The 19450-nt window shown below is 44.2% G+C and overlaps 1 protein-coding gene and 1 pseudogene across 2 annotated transcripts in view; one reads left to right on the top strand and one right to left on the bottom strand.

Moving 5' to 3' along the window:
* The first annotated feature begins 426 nt into the window (after nucleotides 1-426).
* Nucleotides 427-8593, top strand: LOC310670424 (uncharacterized protein). Its single transcript, XM_083425772.1, has 4 exons — nucleotides 427-533; nucleotides 2920-3770; nucleotides 4918-5038; nucleotides 6719-8593. The coding sequence occupies exons 2-4, from the start codon at nucleotides 3057-3059 to the stop codon at nucleotides 7570-7572; spliced, it is 1689 nt and encodes a 562-aa protein (XP_083281898.1). The 5' UTR covers nucleotides 427-533; nucleotides 2920-3056; the 3' UTR covers nucleotides 7573-8593.
* An 828-nt stretch (nucleotides 8594-9421) lies between these two features.
* The window catches only part of LOC310670590 (zinc finger protein RFP-like), a 68626-nt pseudogene continuing 58597 nt past the window's right edge, over nucleotides 9422-19450 (bottom strand). Inside the window, exons 6-7 of the transcript XR_014515467.1 lie at nucleotides 12530-12562; nucleotides 9422-10617 (exon numbers count right to left, since the gene is read on the bottom strand). The product of XR_014515467.1 is annotated as a zinc finger protein RFP-like (transcript). The remainder of the gene's footprint in view (nucleotides 10618-12529; nucleotides 12563-19450) is intronic.

The following is a 19450-nucleotide window of genomic DNA, read 5'->3' as shown; positions in this document are numbered from 1 at the left end:
TCTTTTGTTCTTTTTTCATATATATGTTCTTATTTGAAATATATACAGTATGTATGTATGTATGTATTTGCAAAATTTTGCTTATATTTTGTAACAATTATGTTAAATGATTTTTTTTAAATACAATTTTTTTATTAAAAAAAGTTGCATGCGTTTTGCTTTAAAAAAAAAATATTAAAAAAAAATATTTAAATCACTGCAGGGGGTGCAGTCTGGGAATTTTAGACTCTGGGGACTCGATGTTCTTATGCACCCTCCCATTAGATATCCATGTGCATCCTTTCTTCGCTTACTTACAAATGCAGCAAACAAGCCCTGAAATTCGGCCCGGGAGGCACCACTTGCAGGGATGGGGGCGGGGGGGGGGGCGGGCGGAGGGAATTGCAAGTGGGTCTATAATGGTTAAATCCAAAGAATCCGATTCCTAGAGAGGCTCAAGAAAGCTGGTAGGGGCGGGCGGAAAGGGAGGTCAGTAATGGACTCCTCTTCCTCGCTGGAGGAGTGGAAATGGCTCCTTTGCAGCTTTGAGCCGGGTGAGCAGCTGACACCGAGTTCAGTAATAAAGGGAGCTTGGGTGGGTGGAGGGTGCTGGGAAGGCGCAGGGTGCAGAGAAGGAGAGGCAGGGGGTAGGGGGGCTCGGGTGGGGGTGCAGGAGGGAAGCACCCCCTTTCTCCCCTAGATCCTCTCCCTTAAGGGAGCAAACCTTGCAATGCACGTGGGAACGGCGCGCAGAGCAGGTCAGAGGTCCTCCTACAGCCCATTTCTCCCCTGGCACTGGAAGTGAAGGCAAAAGGACGGACTTCCCAACTGCAGCACATCGTTAAACTTCGGAACTCCCTTCCACAAGAGGCCCTAGCTGTCAACCTTTCCCTTTTTAAAAAGGGAAATTCCCTTATTCTGAATAGGATTCCTCGCAAGGAAAGTTGACAGCTATGTAGGAGGCAGTGAAGACCACCAACCTAGGTGGCTTTCCGTGGAGGAGAGGGCTCTCCTCTGCCTTGCCACATTTGCAAGCAGCAGTGTTTCTGGATGCCAGGTGCCAGAAACCGCAGAAGGGGAAAGTGGTCTTGTGCTTGAATCCTGTTTGCGGGTTTCCCAGTGGGGCCTCTGGATGGCCACTGTGAGAGCAGGATGCTAGACTAGGTGGGCTACTGGCCTGATCCAGCGGAGTCTTAGGTTCTTATGAAAATGGCTCGTCTCCCCTTGTTTAACCCCCGGCACCTAATATTTGGGGACAGACAGCTGCTGTAAAAAGAGGCTCCTCACCACTAGTGTGGCACAGACATTCCCCTCCCCTAGACAATGCCATTTTAAAAAGTAGGAGTAAGATGCAGCTTAAGTGACACGGGTGGCACTGTGGTCTAAACCACAGAACCTAGGACTTGCCGATCAGGTTGGCTGTTCGAATCCCCACAATGGGGTGAGCTCCCGTTGCTCGGTCCCTGCTCCTGCCAACCTAGCAGTTTGAAAGCACATCAAAGTGCAAGTAGATAAATAGGTACCACTCCGGCGGGAAGGTAAACGGCGTTTCTGTGCGCTGCTCTGGTTCACCAGAAGCGGCTTAGTCATGCTGGCCACATGACCCAGAAGCTGTACGCCGGCTCCCTCGGCCAGTAAAGCGAGATGAGCACCGCAACCCTAGAGTCGTCCGCGACTGGACCTAATGGTCAGGGGTCCCTTTACCTTTACCTTTACGACGCAGTTTCGTTATGCGTAAATAAATAAAGTGTTTACTATCACTTTCCCAATTATCTTCCCCAGTAAGACCATCAGTTTTACTCTCCCTTCTTCCCATCGTTTCTGTTTTCAGCCCAATCTTTCTTGGGGGAGGTCTCTTTCTTCCACTTGCCCTGTCCAGTTGCTCCTTTCTGAATGTTACCTAAAAATTTGCCAGCCTCCCTCCCACAAATCACTACCCAATCAGATGGGTGAGGTACAAATAATAAAATTATTATTATCATTGTCATTGTCATCATCATCATCCCAGTCTGTGCCTGTGTTGGATTTCAAATCCACTTTTATATATGTAAGGGTTTTTAATTGTTTTTGGATATGCAGTTGTTCATAGGCAGCAATCATTTTAACTTTATAAATATGTGGGCATGAGAGAGAAATAGCCCAAGCGCAATATATCTATATGTATATGTATATATATATCTATATAGTACAGTATTGTGAAATGGCTTCAAGATCCTTCATAGGGAACCATCCATTAATATTAATAATAATAATAATATGCTAGGCTTACTCAGGAGTCTTAGGTGCGCTGCCTTGGTAAAAGCTTTTTGAATAATAATAATATAATAATATAAATCTATTATTTATACCCCACCCATCTGGCTGGGTTTCCCCAGCCACTCTGGGTGGCTTTCAACAGAATATTAAAATACAATATTAAACATTAAAAGCTTCCCTGGACAGGGCTGCCTTCAGATGTCTTCTAAAAGTCTGGTAGTTGTTTTTTTCTTTGACATCTGGTGGGAGGGCATTCCACAGGGCGGGTGCCACTACCAGGAAGGCCCTCTGCCTGGTTCCACGTAGCTTTGCTTCTCGCAGTGAGGGAACTGCCAGAAGGCCCCCGGCACTGGATCTCAGTGTCCAGGCTGAATGATGGGGATGGAGACGCTCCTTCAGGTATACTGGACTGAGGCCATCCACTTGAAAGCCTAAGTGTGCTTGCTGACACTCTCAAATAACTCTAAAAGCTTCACAAGACAGGACTTCTCCTTGTAGAAGCCATGCTGTTTCTGCTTCAGCAAGAATTGGTCTTCTATATGCTCAGTTATTTTATCTTTAACCATCAGGGGTGACCAGGGATGGTGGTAGTCGTAGTCTAGCAGCTTCTGAAGGGCCACAGGTTCCCCATCCCCGCAAATATACTGTCTAACTCCTGTTTGTCTGTGTTCTTTTCTCCCTCAGGTGAAAGGGCTTCCAGTTACGGACTTCAAGAAAGTATCTCTGGAGTATCTCTGGAGGCTCCGATTCAGGCGCAGGTTGCCTCTTCCTGTGAGATTTGAAGGTTGACTTCAACTTGGCTCTCCCCCCGTCGGAGGAAAATGACTACAGATTATGAATCCTCGTCAGCCTTTGGTCTCCAGTTTCAGGATGCGCAGATGGGACTTAAAAGGGAGATCCAGGACGAGCCGTTAGCTTCCCCCCAGCCGGGATCAGAGGAAATGGGAGAAGCTCTTCGGCGTCAGTGGACAGCCCTATCTGTTAAAGCAGAACCAGATGTGGGTCTCTGGTCCCACCAATATGAAGCCAAGTTGCAGGAGTTCACGAAGACAAATCGGGCCCCTTGCTCCGCACAGGGAATCCCACCGCTGCCAGAATCTGTTCTCTGCGTTGATGCTAAAGTAGTTGCAGCAGAGCAATTGGCCCAAATCCTGCCATGCGCTCAGAAGCCGAGTCAACAGGACTCCGTGGTGCAAGGCCACAAGAGAGAAAGACATGATATCCTGAGCGAGGAGGCCGCTGTCAGCTCAGATGTACCCTGCCAACACTTTAGGCAGCTCAGGTACCGGGAGGCCGAGGGGCCCCGAGAGGTCTGCAACCAGCTACGGGATCTTTGCCACCGGTGGCTGAAGCCGGAGAGGAACACCAAGGAGCAGATCCTGGAGCTGGTGGTCCTGGAGCAGTTCCTGGCCGTCCTCCCTCAGGAAATGGAGAGCTGGGTCAAGGAGCGTGGCCCGGAGACCTGCTCCCAGGCGGTGGCCCTGGCAGAGGATTTCCTGCTGAGGCAGCAAGATGCGAAGAAAGAGGAAGAACAGGTGAAGGGCAAAGGAGAGATATTCGAAATGGGCAAAAGGACATTGCCTGTCCTGGCATTGGAGCCTTTTGCATTCTAGGCCCAAGGCCTTTCTTGGAGTAGCCTGGGAACCTTGGGTTCTGTAGGCCAGAAGCCTTTCCGGTAGTAGCTCAAGCTGGGCAATATTGCAATTACAGTGGTGCCCCGCAAGACGAATGCCTCGCAAGACGGAAAACCCGCTAGACGAAAGGGTTTTCTGTTTTGGAGGTGCTTCGCAGGACGAATTTCTCTATGGGCTTGCTTCGCAAGATGAAAATGTATTGCGATTCCTGGGGTTGTTTTCCGCTCCCCACCCCCTTTTTCTAAGGCACTAAACTGCTAATAGCCTTTTAGCAGCTAATCCGCTAATCCCTTAAGCCTTTAATAGCCGCTAATAGCCGCTAAACCGCTAATAGCGCTAATCCGCTAATGGGGTTGCTTCGCAAGACGAAAAAACCGCAAGACGAAGAGACTCACGGAACGGATTCTTTTCGTCTTGCGAGGCACCACTGTAAACGGTATGATGGTCAAACCACGATACTGGTTTCAGACTTTTTGAACTGGGGATATATTGCAGCCACTGCCAGCACAGCGTCTGCCTCACTGTTCTCTGCCTGCCTGCCTGCCTGCACTGTGTTGGCAGCATTTGGGAAGCTACAACATATCGCCATCTCAAATTGCCTTGATCAGCTGAGAAACGGGCTTCCTTAAACTTAAAGCAAGTTTAACTTCCTTAAACTTCCTTTAAACTACTCCTGAAGGTCAACAATGAGGGAGACGGAGGCACTTCACCAGGGAGAGCGTTCCACAGATGGGGAGCCACCACTGAGAAGGCCCTGTCATGGGTCAATGCAAACCGGGTGGCAGCCAGAGGCAGCACTGCCAATGGGGCCTTCCTTGCCCCAACCCGGGAAGGTTGATATTGTGGGACTCCCTCCCTTAGGTCCCAAACCATTTTGGGCTTTGTACTAAACCCATGAATTGGGCTGGTAGCTCACAGGCGGCTCTAACACATCCCCTTTCCTACTGCTTCAAAATGCTTTCGAGTTTTGACTGGGCGTTTCCCAGACCAGGAATGCACGGTGGCTGAGAGTTATACAAATTTAACTATTCCTTGTTTGCTGTTTCAGGAGCACTTTCATGTGATCACAGTCAGCTTCCCTGACGATGAACAGGCTTTGTTGGAAACCGCACAGAGCCAGTCCCACAGGGAGATCAAGCAGGAGGGTGAAAGGGATTGCAGCCCCCCAAGTAAGGACCTGTTGTTACAATCCACCACAAAGAGCCTGGAGGGGCTTTAATTTGGGGGTTCCTACTCGGGGGGGGGGAATGTCTAAAGTGACTGCACTTGGAATCCTTTGTCCAGTTCTGGTTGCCTCACCCTAAAAGGGATATTGTGGAGTTGGAACAATTCAGAAAAGGGCAACCAAAATGAGTCAAGGCAATGGAGCAAAGATCATGGGGAAAGATTGCAACAACTTGATAGCTCAGTCGGTACACTAGCTAATCTCAAGGTAATAGGTTTGAGCCCCACATTCGGGCAAATGACTAGATGATTTCTAGTTGGTCCCTTCAACTCTACAATTCTATGATTTTATGATTTGGGGCTTTTTACTTTAAGAGAAAAGACAAATAAGAAGAGACAAGATATACAGTGGTACCTCAGGTTACAGACACTTCAGGTTACAGATGCTTCTGGTTACAGACTCCGCTAACCCAGAAATAGTACCTCAGGTTAAGAACTTTGCTTCAGGATGAGAACAGAAATCGTCCAGCGGTGCCCATTAGCTAAAGTGGGGCTTCAGGTTAAGAACAGTTTCAGGTTAAGAACAGACCTCTGGAATGAATTAAGTTCTTAACCTGAGATACCACTGTAGTTGTTCAGTCAAACCTCAGTTGTCGAACCTAATCTGTTCCGGAAGCCCATTCGGCTTCCAAAATGTTCAACAACCGAGGCACAGCTTCCGATTGGTTGCAGGAGCTTCCTGCACTCAAGTAGAAGCTGCGTTGGACATTCAGCTTCCGAAAAACCTTCAAAAACTGGAACATTTACTTCTGGGTTTTCGACATGTGGGAGCCGAAACATTCCAAAACGGAGACATTCAGGATCCGAGGTTTGACTGTATAAAATTGCACATGGTGAGGAGAAAGTGGGTAGAGAAAAAGGGTTTCCCCCCCCCCTCTCTCTCTCTCTCATAACACTACAGCTCGGGGACATCTCAGAAAGCTGAATGTTAGAAGATTCAGGACAGAGCAAAAAACATCATTCTCACAGAACGTAATTAAACTATGGCGTTGGCTTCCAACACGAGGCAGTGACAGCCACCAACTTGGATGGATTTAAAAGATTAGATGAGGAGAGGGCTACTAGCCAAGCTAGCTGCGTCCTACTGTTGGAGGCAACATGTCTCAGAATATCAGTTGCTTAGGATCACAAGTGGGGAGAGTGTGGCTGTTGCACAAAGATTGTGTGGGATACTCAGAGGCATCTTGTTGGCCGCTGTAGCAACAGGATGTTGAACTAGGTGGCTACTGGCCTGATTCAGTGGGCTCTGATGTTCTTAAATGCTGTTCTCTTTGACATCTTGTGGGAGGGTGTTCCACATGTTTGCTCCGACTTATTACTAAAGAGGGTTTTCTTGGTGGAAAGTAGTGGGGCATGCGCAAAACCATTCAGAGTTGTGGCTAGAAAGCATGGGAATAGTGGGAAACTGCTGAGCCCTATGCTTTGCCGGCATGGGATAAGCCAAAGTATGGGCAAGCCCTGAGTATAAGGCCTTATGTTCTTTTATGAGGTATTACGTCAACAGAAGACAGTATTATTCTCTTGCCCAAACCTTTCCTGTCACATTTTTCTTCATTATATCGCCATAATCCATCTCTTCCTTTCTACTTTTCCCCACCTTGTTTATTATCTCTCTATTTCATCAGGTGACGAACACATGAATGGGGTGCATTTGGAGGAGGCTGAGCTTCGAAAGCTGAAGAAAAGCTCAGGAGATCAACCTGGATCAAACAAGCGGAAAGAAAGAATGACGCAGAGGCGGAGAGAGAACTCTGTACTTCCTCAGGCAGGTGGTATTGGAGGTCAACCGAGAATCCCCACCGGAGAGAGCAGGGACGTGCCCGCCGTGTGTGAGGAAAGCTCGAGTGATGCCACAGGCCACGATGCGTTCTTAGGAGACGAGCCTTATACCTGCTCCGCCTGCGGGAAAGCCTTCCGTCTCAAGTCAAGCCTCAAAAGACACTGGAGAAGCCACACGGGCGAGAAGCCGTATACCTGCTTAGATTGCGGGCGGAGCTTCAGCTGGAGGAGCAGCCTCACCACACATCAGAGAACCCACATGAGTGAAAAGCAGTACAAATGCTCCACATGCGGGAAGACCTTCCGCTGGAGCCAGAACCTCACGAGGCACTGGAGCATCCACACCGGGGAGAAGCCATACAAGTGCTCTGACTGCGGGAGCAGCTTCAACCGGAGCCAGAACCTCATCACTCATCGGAGAATCCACACAGGAGAGAAGCCGTACAAGTGCTTGGACTGCGGGAGCACCTTCAACCGGAGCCAGAGCCTGATCACGCACCAGAAGACGCACGCGGGAGAGAAGCTGTACATCTGCTCGGACTGCGGGAAGACCTTCAACCGGAGCCAGAGCCTCATTGCTCATCAGAGACTCCACACGGGGGAGAAACTCTACATGCTCCGGATGAAAGGAGAGCTTGCGGGGAAAATGCAGCCTCCTCAGACACGGGTGGATTCGCCGCACACTGCGGACATGATATAGTAGGGTTGCCATATTCCAAAAAGCGAAAATCCAGACACAGATGTTGTTGAGCAAGATCTCCCCGCAAAAAAAGAGAATGTTTTAAAGCTATTTTTAAAGCAAATTTGCCAAAAAACAACAACACTGCTGATTGGAGCTGCCACGTGTCCAGATTTTTCTGGACATTTTAACCGATTTTTGAAAATTCTGCCCGGACGCCATTTTCAAAAGACAAATCCTGGGAAATTTCGTATGTATGACAGCCCAATGATATAGGCGTGCTCACGGAGGAGGGAGAAAGATGGGTTTGAGACCCACCCCTTGTTTAGAAAGGTACAAGGACACAGTGGAAAATGAGTGCCAGAAATGTTCATTTAAGTCGGGGTTTCTGATGCGTCAGCCTGAGGGTGCTGGTATACCCACCGGAACCTCCTGTGGTGCCTGCAAAAATTCTCTGTAAATATCCCCTCAAAAATCCACAATGCACAAAAGACTCTTTGCTCTTCCTACTCAGTTCCTGTTTGTACTGACTCCGCCTCTCCTGCAGTGAACCCGCCCCCTTTCCATATGCCCAAGTTCCATTGGACGCCAGGACTGGATGCCCGCCTTCCCTTCCATTCTGAACAGGAGAGAGGTGCAAAGATCGGGCAGCTGACGTGGAGGCACGCTTCCATCATTTGGCAATCCTGTCTCTCCTCCTCCTGATGCTGTTAGATGTGGCATTTTTGTGTGTGTGTGTGTTATAGCAAACCCTCCTGCATGCAGCATTTTCTCTAAAAGTCAAGGGCTCTGTGCAAACCTCTCCTCCTGTTGAGCGATCAAGGCCAGTGAAGGAGGACGTGCTAAGCTTGTGTAGCATAGTGGACACGGGTTCAAATTTTGGGATGGGGAGGCCCACTTTGAGATGTCACATTGACAGCGAACACTACTTAGCAGAGCCCGACCTCACACAAACACCCCTCCCCAAATATGTGTGCGGTATGCTGGAAATAAAACTGTTGTACGTTAGTTAAAATAATAAATTTGATCATCCCTGGAAGTTGAACTGTATCCTCTGTCAGAACATTGCTTCAAACTCCTAGGAAAGAGACTACTAGCCCATGCTGCTCCTATGGACTATGTTTCTTCTTTTACCTAGCAACCTGCCTAAAAGAAATCCTTAGTTTTGTTAATAAACGTGGTGAGGGGGGAAGGCAGGAAACGAAAAGGAGCCCCCCCCCCCCAAAAAAAACCACCAGTGAGGAAGGCAAAGAAGAAAGCACATGGGGAAAAGCCCCCTTAGCGCGTCATGAGTTTGAGGGAAAAGCTTTAAAGCCACAGCAGGGGAAAGACGGAGAGGCCCAGTGGAGGCTGCCTTGCCCCGTGAGCAGCACAGCTTTGAGGACGGACACACAGACACACACACACACAGCACCCGAGCGAGGGCGGGACATGGACGGGCAGGGAGAGCAGCTGGCATTTTGTCACCCCTCTCAGTGATGACACCCGGGGCGAACTGCACGGGTGGGCAAACAAACTGCCCACCCTCTGCTCTGGTCCCCATGAGGGAGGCAGGGGCACATTATCTCCACATTGCAGATCCTCATAGCACTAGAATTCGTGGCCCTCCAAGAAAGCTGAATGTTGTCCTACCCAGGACAGATAAAAGCATTTCATTGTGCAGCAGATAATTGAACTATGGAACTCACTGCCACTGGAGGCAGAGATGGCCCCCAAGGCAGGAATCTTTTGCCCAAAATGGTGCTCCAGCTGGTGACCCTTAGATTAAGAGTCCAGCACTATCCAGAGGACACCCCATTTGATGCCCCCGATATGCAGTACAGAATCCAGCTTGTAAATAAGGAACGTCAATGCATCAACCCTAAACACATTTATAACAGGGCAGAAGCCCCACTCAAGGCAATGGGGTTTACTTCTGACAAAGTGTAAAGAAGGTGAGGCTCTATTTGCAGAGGATATTTGAAGCTGACGCCTTGTTCAATTTCTTTTAGATTTTCTTCCCGTCTGAGGTCTCCAGAGCAAGAAGCTATCCTGTGTGACATGGGTCAAGGGGTTCATTTTTAGTCCTCTATTAATCCAATAATGCATGCATTTTCACAGCTGCATAAGGTCTTGTGGGGAGAGGAAGGTTTCCTAGAATTGCAGAAATGTGAGGGGCCCTGAGGGTCCTCTAGTCTCACCCCCTGCAGTGCATGAAACATTTCCCCCACGTGGGGCTCAGACCCACAACCCTGGGATTAAGAGTCTCGTGCTCTGCCAAATCGGACATCTCAAAAGGAAAACAAGATTGAAGGTGAGAAAATTTATTAGGACTCCTGAAAGTGTGACTGCTCTCTAAGAAGTAAGCTGCAGAGGGAATTCTGGGGAAAGGAAAGGAAAGAAGAGCAACCCATTTTTGTTTTGTTATTTCTGCTGATTTTGACTGGAATGAATCCTCTCAAAGGGCCCTTGGAAAACTGCCCAATGTGCTTTTGGCGGGTAAATGTTTTTTATGTCAGTCACTCTGGTCTGGAGAGAAACTCCTGCTGGGCCTGAGAGGCAGATTTAGTCTCCTCAGGAGATAATGAGGTGGGCTTCATTTCCCCACAGAAGAAAATAAGGCAGGAGGGTCTCTCCAGAGAACGAGGCTCCTGAGAACGTGTAGAGTTCGGCTCCTGAGTCAGCGTCAGAAAAAGACACACGTCCCCCTTCATAGTCCAGAGTCACCCGGATCCTCCTGGGCTCCCAAAACAGGGACAGAGGAGAGTATTTAGGGGATGTCCAGGCCAAGTACTTCTCTCCCCACTTCTCCACAGCCCAGACTCCTGTCTCAGGATTGAAGTTGAAATAGTCCTTTCCACAGACTCCCTGGCAACCCCCAAACCCCACCATTCCCCACTTCCCACAGTGACTTCCAGAAATGTCTGCCTGTTGTGAATCCCTCACGTCCCAACACACAAGGCCAGTCACTGAATCTCTCAGGATTATCAGGCAGGGCTTGATGTTCGCCTCCCAATCTTATGCTTTTCCCATCCTTGGACAGGATGAGTTCAGGATGGGCTGTGTCTGGATCCAGAGTGACATTTGCTGTTGCGGAAAAGATGAGGGAAAAAGAAGAATAGGCAGAGTCAGCTGAGAGACAGAAATGGACACCTTGATGAATAAATAAAAAACCCCCGAAAACCCCAGATTCCCTTTCAGATCAAGGGGATTTATTTGCATCGCATGCTAGACTGAAACTCCTCCTTGCAGACTCTCATCAGAATAAATATCTTCCTTGATGGTTTTTAAATCAGTTTCCTTCACTTTCTTATATTCCTCTCAACCCAGGCATTTTCTAAACAGTATATAAATTTTATGAAATAAAGCACAATCTATAAAATTGAGGGGGAAACCAGGATAATAGTCTGTCTGGAAAAATAAATTCTGTGACCTGCGTGAAACACTTGAGAAGATAGAATTACAAAAGACAGCACAGTTAGTTCTGAAAATGAGATCCTTAGTGTGCAATAAAGGTAAAGGTAAAGGTAAAGGTACCCCTGCCCGTATGGGCCAGTCGTGTCCGATTCTAGGGTTGTGCGCCCATCTCACTTAAGAGGCCGGGGGCCAGCGCTGTCCGGAGACACCTCTGGGTCATGTGGCCAGCGCGACAAAGCTGCTCTGGCGAGCCGGCACCAGCGCAGCACACGGAAACTGTTAGGATATTTCCGTTCCACCTTAAAAGGGAGCAGGATGTTTGTGTCACAGCCTGCGTATTTTTCTGTTTCACAGGATGTTTATGTTGTGTGTTTGCTTTTGTTTCTCTCTCTCTGCCGGAACATTGAAGCAGGCAGTCATGTTTTTCTTTGTTCTGACCAACGCTGAATAAACTTGTAAATAATGCTCTCCTGACTGCATGTTTCGCTGTGCAATATCTGCTGATAGAGCGTGCACGGCTCTGGAATGTGGCAAGCTATTTCTGGAGCTCGTGTCGCTAATTGCTGATACTGCGTGTCTGTGGGAGATGGATGGACGTCCGGAAACGACGTGGAGTCATGATGGACTTTGTCTCCCTGGCAGTATCCCAACAGAAACGCCGTTTACCTTCCCGCTATAAAGCGGTACCTATTTATCTACTTGCACTTAGGGGTGCTTTCAAACTGCTAGGTGGGCAGGAGCTGGGACCGAAAGACAGGAGCTCACCCCGCTGCGGGGATTCGAACCACCGACCATACGATCGGCAAGTCCTAGGCACTGAGGTTTTACCCACAGCGCCACTCGCGTCCCTACTGTGCAATAGTCTGCCAAATAATTTTTAATCAATCAGAGTACTTGGGATTGCTTTCCTTACTTTGTTTGGATCATCTTGTTTGTGAGCAGCTGTTTTCAGCTTTGAATTATACCAAATCTGACACCAGAAACAGACTAACACATGACTTGAGTGATGCATGTGTTGCTCTCAAACTTACAAAGTATGAGCCAAGGTTAGACAAATTATCAACATGCATACAACAGCAAAAATCACATTAATTGTTCAAAAGCTTGCCAAATACAAACTTTTACCTTTCAATAAAAAGTTGTTTCTTTTCTAAAGCTCTGTTATTGTGAATTTCTTTTAAGATCAAAGCTGTTAATCTATGAGTTGTTTTTTCTAAATTAAAACCTCAGTATTCAGGTTAAATTGCTGTGTTGACACTTAGCGATAAATAAGTGGGTTTTGGGTTGCAGTTTGGGCACTCGGTCCCTAAAAGGTTTGCCACCGCTGGTCTATAGGCAGGAATGGAACTCAGACTGGTGTGCAGGTTCTTCGCAGGGCCAAGCTCTGCCCCCAGGCCAAGCCTTCAACCTCCCTCCCAGTTCATTCATGGGACAGACAAGGAACCCAAACACCTCTAGAGGACTGTTTCCCAGAGTGACGCCATTGAAGGAGGTCCCAAAGTCTGCAGAGCAGACGGTTCAACACCCATGAAATATCTGTCCCCATCCCTCCTGTGAAATTGTTCCTGCCCTGGAAATTTACCTTTCTGAGTCTGTTCACTGAATAGCAGAGCATCTGAGGAAGCAGAAAGATATAAAGTGTAAGGGTGGTCAAAAGGGGGGGGGGGGTAAGGCTCTTAGCAACAAGTCTGTATAATGGATAAAATGAAGAGGGGGGTGGGAACGCCAGCAGAAAGGAGGCCATCTAGACAAGAAGATGGAAAAGAGGGGAAAGAAATCAAGGACTATGACAGTCTGATGGCTGAAATAAGAAAAGAATTTAAACATAATGAACACAATATCGAGAAAAAGTTATTGGAACTACAGGAAAAGAGATTGGAGGGGGTGGTGGGAGAATTGACAGGAAAAGTGAAAGACTTGTTGGCAAAAACTACAGTAATTGAGGATTCTGTGAAAAGGGTACAAAAAGACATGAAAGACAGTAGGAAGGATTTGGACAGGACTAGAATGGAAGTTAAGGAGCTAGGTAAGGTACAGGAAGAATTGCTAGATAATATGGCAATGACGCAGATGAGACAGAATCAACTAAATTTGAAATTTAGAGGGATACCAGAGGAACCAAATGAGAATATTAGATCTAAAATGGTTAAAGAGTTGGCAATTTGGCTAAATATGAAGGAAGAAGAGATAAACTACTCACTGGCAAACATCTTTAGGATAAAAACAAAATCGGCTAAAGCTAGGGGGGGAAAACTGCCAGGGGATGTATTAGTTATGTTCAATTCGTTGGATATGAGAAATGAAATTTTGAAATTGAACTACAGTAAAAGATTAATTATGGGCGGAAATTTAATTATTGTATTTAAAGAAATACCTGCGAGGTTCCTTCGAAGGAGGGATGTTTACAAAAAATTAACTACCCAGTTGAAGAAAAATTGGATCTTATATAGATGGGAATTTCCGGAAGGAATCTCATTCTATTTTAAGGAAAAAAGATTCAGACTGTCCAGTCCTTCGGAATTGGAAAAATTTGCAAGAAGATACAAGAAGGAACTAGGAAGGATGGTGGGGTTGGAGGAGGCAGGGGAGCGGATGAGGGAGGGGGGCGGAAACGGGGGGAGTGAAGAAGGAGAGGAGGGGATAAATTCGGGAGAAGAGTGTGAAAAGGAAAAGACAGACGACAAAGAACAGGAGCTTTAACTTAGATTAGATAAAGACTTATTTGCATATAAGCGATGGCTTTAAAAGTTCTATCCTGGAATCATAGAATCATAGAATCATAGAATCATAGAGTTGGAAGAGACCACAAGGGTCATCGAGTCCAACCCCCTGCCAAGCAGGAAACACCATCAGAGCACTCCTGACATATGGTTGTCAAGCCTCTGCTTAAAGACCTCCAAAGAAGGAGACTCCACCACACTCCTTGGCAGCAAATTCCACTGTCGAACAGCTCTTACTGTCAGGAAGTTCTTCCTAATGTTTAGGTGGAATCTTCTTTCTTGTAGTTTGTATCCATTGCTCCGTGTCCGCTTCTCTGGAGCAGCAGAAAACAACCTTTCTCCCTCCTCTATGTGACATCCTTTTATATATTTGAACATGGCTATCATATCACCCCTTAACCTCCTCTTCTCCAGGCTAAACATGCCCAGCTCCCTTAGCCGACCCTCATAAGGCATTGTTTCCAGGCCTTTGACCATTTTGGTTGCCCTCCTCTGTACACGTTCTAGTTTGTCAGTGTCCTTCTTGAACTGTGGTGCCCAGAACTGGACACAGTACTCTGGAATGTGAATGGGTTCAATAACAAAAATAAAAGGAACAAAACTGCGCATATACTTCTAAAAAAAGAATCTTGATTTAATTTGTCTTCAAGAGACGCATGTAACGAGAAAACATAAGAGAATTTTGAGTAATAAGAGATTAGGGCTGGAGTTTGTGACATCAGACAGGGTTAAGAAAAGAGGAGTGGTACTATATATAAAGGAAAAACTTGACCCAAAAATATTATACAAAGATGAACAAGGGAGAATAATAGTAGTACAAATTACATTTCAAGGAGTAAAAATAATTGTCGTTGGAATATATGCTCCGAATGACAAAAAATCGACTTTCTTTTCAGAACTAGGAAATAAACTATTAGAATGGATGGACCAAAAATGATATAGATGGGTGACTTTAATGGAGTGGTATCACCTGACTTAGATAGATCAGTAAAACAGTTAAAGAGAAAGGAAGGCAAGCTACCCAAAACTTTTTTTGAAATGGTCAACAATATGGGAATAATTGATGCTTGGAGATTTAAAAACCCGTGTGTAAAACAATATACTTTTTTCTCAAACCCGAACCAGAGTTGGGGGAGAATAGATAGTATTTGGGTTTCGAAGGAATTGCTACAGAGTCTAATCAAATCCGAAATTCTCCCACAAACTATATCGGATCATAACCCAGTATTTATGGAGATAAAGGGTCAGGATGTTAGAGCATCCAGATGGAGAATGAATGAATATTTATTTAATGACCAAAAGGTAGTAAAGAAGGCAAAGGAAACATTCGAAGAATATCTTAAATGGAACCTAAATAAAGGGACAGCCATAGAGACGGTTTGGGATGCGGGAAAGGCAGTTATGAGGGGCTTCCTAATTCAGAAAAATAGTCATTTAAGAAAAGAAAAAGAGAAAAGAAAAGAGGAGACCCTAGTGCAGCTTATGGAGAATGAAAGACAATTGACTACAAAACCAGGAGAGGAGACAATAAAACAAAATATAAAGATATTACAAGCCCAATATTCTATGATAGTAAATCAGGAGATTGAATGGAAAATTAAAATGATGAAACAAAAAAGCTTTGAGTCAGCTAATAAAATAGGGAAATACCTGGCGTGGCAATTAAGAGAAAGGAAAAAACAAAACATGATCTGTAAGATAAGAGATGGAGAAAGGATAGTAGAAGAGCCAAAAGAAATAAAAAGGATATTCCAAAGATATTACAAAGACCTATATAAAAGAGAGAAGGAACGGGATTCTGAAATAGAAAACTATTTGGGAAAACATCATTTACAACAGATCACAACAGAAGAAAATGAAATCTTAAACCAGAAGATTACAGAAGATGAGATAAAGAAGGCAATAAAAAAAATGAAAAGTGGAAAAACACTGGGGCCAGATGGCCTACCGGCCAAATATTACAAAATGTTAAGTGATCAATTGATACCAATTCTAGGGGAAGTTATGAATAAAATCTTAGAAGAGGGAAAGATCCCGAACACCTGGAAGGAAGCCTATATCACATTAATTCCTAAAAAAGAGGTAGACGCTTTAGAAGTGAAGAATTATAGACCGATTTCACTTTTAAATAACGATTATAAATTGTTCGCGGATATAATGGCTGAAAGGTTAAAAAAAGTTTTGATTAGTAGAATTCACAAAGACCAAACGGGCTTCCTACCAGGGAGACAACTGAAGGATAACGTGAGAAATGTGATTGACATTATTGAATACTTGGAAACTAGAATAGACAAGCAGGCGGCCTTGATATTTATCGATGCCGAAAAGGCATTCGACAATGTTTCTTGGCGCTTCCTGACTGAAAATCTAAAAAAGATGGGAATGGGAGAAAGATTTAGAAAAGGCATTGAAGCTATTTATTCTGAGCAAAAAGCAAAACTTGTAATAAATAACACCACATCGGAATATTTTGATATATCTAAAGGGACTAGACAAGGTTGCCCCCTGTCTCCTTTATTATTTATAACAGTGCTAGAAGTACTTATTAAGAATCTGAGGGAAACAACAGAGGTTAAAGGAGTCAAGGTGGGCATTAATGAATACAAGATTAAAGCCTTCACGGATGACATTGTACTAACATTGGAAGATCCAAAAGATAATGTGGAAAAGGCTTTAAAAAAATTGGAAGAATTTGGTGCTGTGGCTGGATTTAAAGTGAATATGAATAAGACTAAAATGTTGACCAAAAATTTAAGTAAAGAAGACAATATAGACTTAGAACAAAGGACAGGAATTAAGATAGTAAAGAAGGTGAAATATCTTGGGAGTGTGGATCACAACCAAGAATATCAACCTTTATAAGGACAACTATGAGGTCACCTGGAGGGGCATTAAGAAAGATTTAGAAATTTGGGAGAGAATGAAATTATCCTTCCTGGGGAGGATAGCGGTTGTTAAAATGAACATACTACCCAGAATGCTTTTTCTGTTTCAAACTATACCTATACTTAAAGGGTTAAAACAGTGTAAAGAGTGGCAAAGAGCCTTAGCGAGATACATCTGGCAGGGAAAAAGACCGCGAATAAAAATGAAAATATTGGTAGACAAAAAAGAGAGAGGGGGCTTCTCCCTACCGGATTTAAGCATATATTATGAAGCAGCGTGCCTACTGTGGCTTAAAGACTGGATAAGATTGGAAAATAGAGACATCTTGGACTTGGAGGGCTTCGACAATAGGTTCGGGTGGCACGCGTACTTACCGTACGGAAAGGTGAAGGCACATAGAAGCTTCCTGAACCATGTTTTCAGAGGACCTATATTTCAAGCATGGGAGAGAAACAAAAATTTGCTGGAAAGGAAGACACCTTGGTGGATCTTGCCAATAGAGGTCCTAACGGTTAAAAAAACAAATATGGAAGGGAAGAATGCCACCTATGAAGAACTTATACGGAAAACCGATCAAGGCATTAAACTCAGACCATATGAAGAGATAAAAAATTCATTTACTGGGTGGATACAATACCACCAGGTAAATGATTTGTTGAAAGAAGATAAAAAGAACCTAGGGTTTGAAGATAAAAAATCTAAATTTAGTATAGAAATTATAGAAGGTAAAAATAAAATATTGGCTAAGATATATGATATTTTACTGGAGTGGTACACAAAAGACGAGGAGGTAAAGGAGGCTATGACTAAATGGGCAGTGGATATTGGGTATAATATTGAGTTTGAGAAGTGGCTGGAATTGTGGAACATCAATATGAAGTTTACGGCGTGTACGGTACTAAAGGAAAATCTATGGAAAATGATATATAGATGGTACCATACACCAGTGAAGTTAGCCAAAATCTATAGGCTGAAAAATAAGAAATGTTGGAAATGTGGAGAGGCAGAGGGAGACCTCTACCACATGTGGTGGGCATGCAGTAAGGTGAAGGGCTTTTGGGAAATGATCTACAATGAACTTAAAAAAATTCTCAAATATACCTTTCCCAAAAGGCCTGAAGCCTTTCTGTTAGGAATGATGGGTAAAGAAATTAAAAAAGAAGATAAGATACTATTCTTATATGCCACTACAGCCGCAAGAATCTTGTTGGCGCAAAACTGGAAAACAGAAGTTATACCCAGTATAAGTGATTGGCAGGTTAAGTTGATAAATTATGCCGAGCTCGCTAGAATAACAGGAAGATTAAGGGATCAAGACGAACAGAAATTTCATGACAATTGGAATAAATACTTGACTTATCTTGGAACTAATTTTCAGACGACACTGGCGGGGCTGAATTAAATCTAACAGTAAATGATACAGATTAAAACAATAAAATACGTGAATACAAATTTATCTGATACTTACCAAAAGTGTGGAAGGAAGTCTACGGCTCGGTGGAGCCTAAAAGAATTTTGTGTTGTATTTTTGATCTGTTGTGATACGCGTAAGTTATGGTATAAATTTTGTATTTGTTCTTATGTATAAATGAGCAATATTAATAAAAATTTACTTGCAAAAAAAAAAAAAAAAGAAAGATATAAAGTGTAAGGGCAACACTCTTTCACCAGAAATAAATCTCCGTACGAAAGTAACACTTCATAACGTGGCATCCTTAAATTCTAGTATTATTATTAAATAGTAGAAAAAATAAGTAAAAACAAGAAAATCATAGGAAGAATTGTGAAAATAAATAAAGCTTTAAAACACAGCAATAATAAAGCAAGCTTACAAATAGCAGAATAAAAACATTCACAATATATCCTGCTGGTCTCTGAACTTTGTCCCTGAAATTGGGCTCTACATTTGAGGACCGGAGGGGAGGCAGAGCAATAGGAATCCTGTAAAAGGAGGCAGAGGGGAGATGGAGGCAGCCTTAACATCTTCCCCAAGGAAAGTGGTGGGGGGAATCATTAAGGCCAAAATTGTGAAACATAAGGAGAAGCAAAGTTTGATGAGGAAGAATTGGCAGAGCTCTCAGGCAAAAGGAAACCCTTCCTCACAAACCTTCTACAAATCTTTAAGGTTGTTAACAAGCATAATTGTGCCCTTTGGGGCTCATGTGCTCTTGCTTCCACTCTCTTTTTTTTTTTTTATAAATTTTTTTATTGCGTTTCTTTCCATAATTTTATAGATTTATAAACAAATAAAGTAGTTACAAGAAACAAATTTTCTCTTTTTTAACAACAAAAACAAAATAAAACTTGGACTTCCCCACCCCTTCCGATTCTGCGTTCTTTGCATTAACAATGTCAGCATTTTGTTACCTTATTTCATACCTTGTTGTAACTTTCGAATGTTATGTATCCAAATACAATATATTATATCTCAATTTCAATACCTTTAAAATAAACATAACATATTCAATTTAAATTGTCTCCTTTTCTCTTTTGTCACTAATTTTACCATTTACTTAATCATATTCGCAGAAGCTTAACATTTCCTAATCATGCACTTTCTTAGGATTCATACAGCTTATAATATTTTTTCAGATAATCTTTAAATTTTCCCCAGTCCTCCTCAATTGTTTCTTTATCCAAATCTCGGATTCTGCCGGTCAGTTCAGCTATCTCCATGTAGTCCATCAACTGCGTCTGCCAGTCCTCCAGCGTGGGCAAATCTTGTGTCTTCCAACTCTTTGCAATGAGTATTCTTGCTGCTGTGCTAGCGTACATAAACAAAGTTCTATCTTTCTTTGACATTTTCTGGTCCACCATGCCCAACAGGAAGGCCTCTGGTTTCTTAGGAAAGGTATACCTAAATACCTTTTTCAATTCATTATAAATCATTTCCCAGA

The sequence above is a fragment of the Podarcis tiliguerta genome (assembly GCF_965153285.1).
Source record: "Podarcis tiliguerta genome assembly, chromosome: 2".
Classification (NCBI taxonomy): Eukaryota; Metazoa; Chordata; class Lepidosauria; order Squamata; family Lacertidae; genus Podarcis; species Podarcis tiliguerta.
The sequence above is the reverse complement of the archived record's forward strand: the minus strand, read 5'-3'. Positions and strand labels throughout refer to the sequence as shown.

Coding starts and splice junctions, on each gene's coding strand:
- LOC310670424 (XM_083425772.1), top strand. CDS start 3,057: ATGACTACAGATTATGAATCCTCGTCAGCCTTTGGTCTCCAGTTTCAG. Junction 3,771..4,917: donor CGAAGAAAGAGGAAGAACAG/GTGAAGGGCAAA, acceptor TTGCTGTTTCAG/GAGCACTTTCATGTGATCAC. Junction 5,039..6,718: donor AAGGGATTGCAGCCCCCCAA/GTAAGGACCTGT, acceptor CTATTTCATCAG/GTGACGAACACATGAATGGG.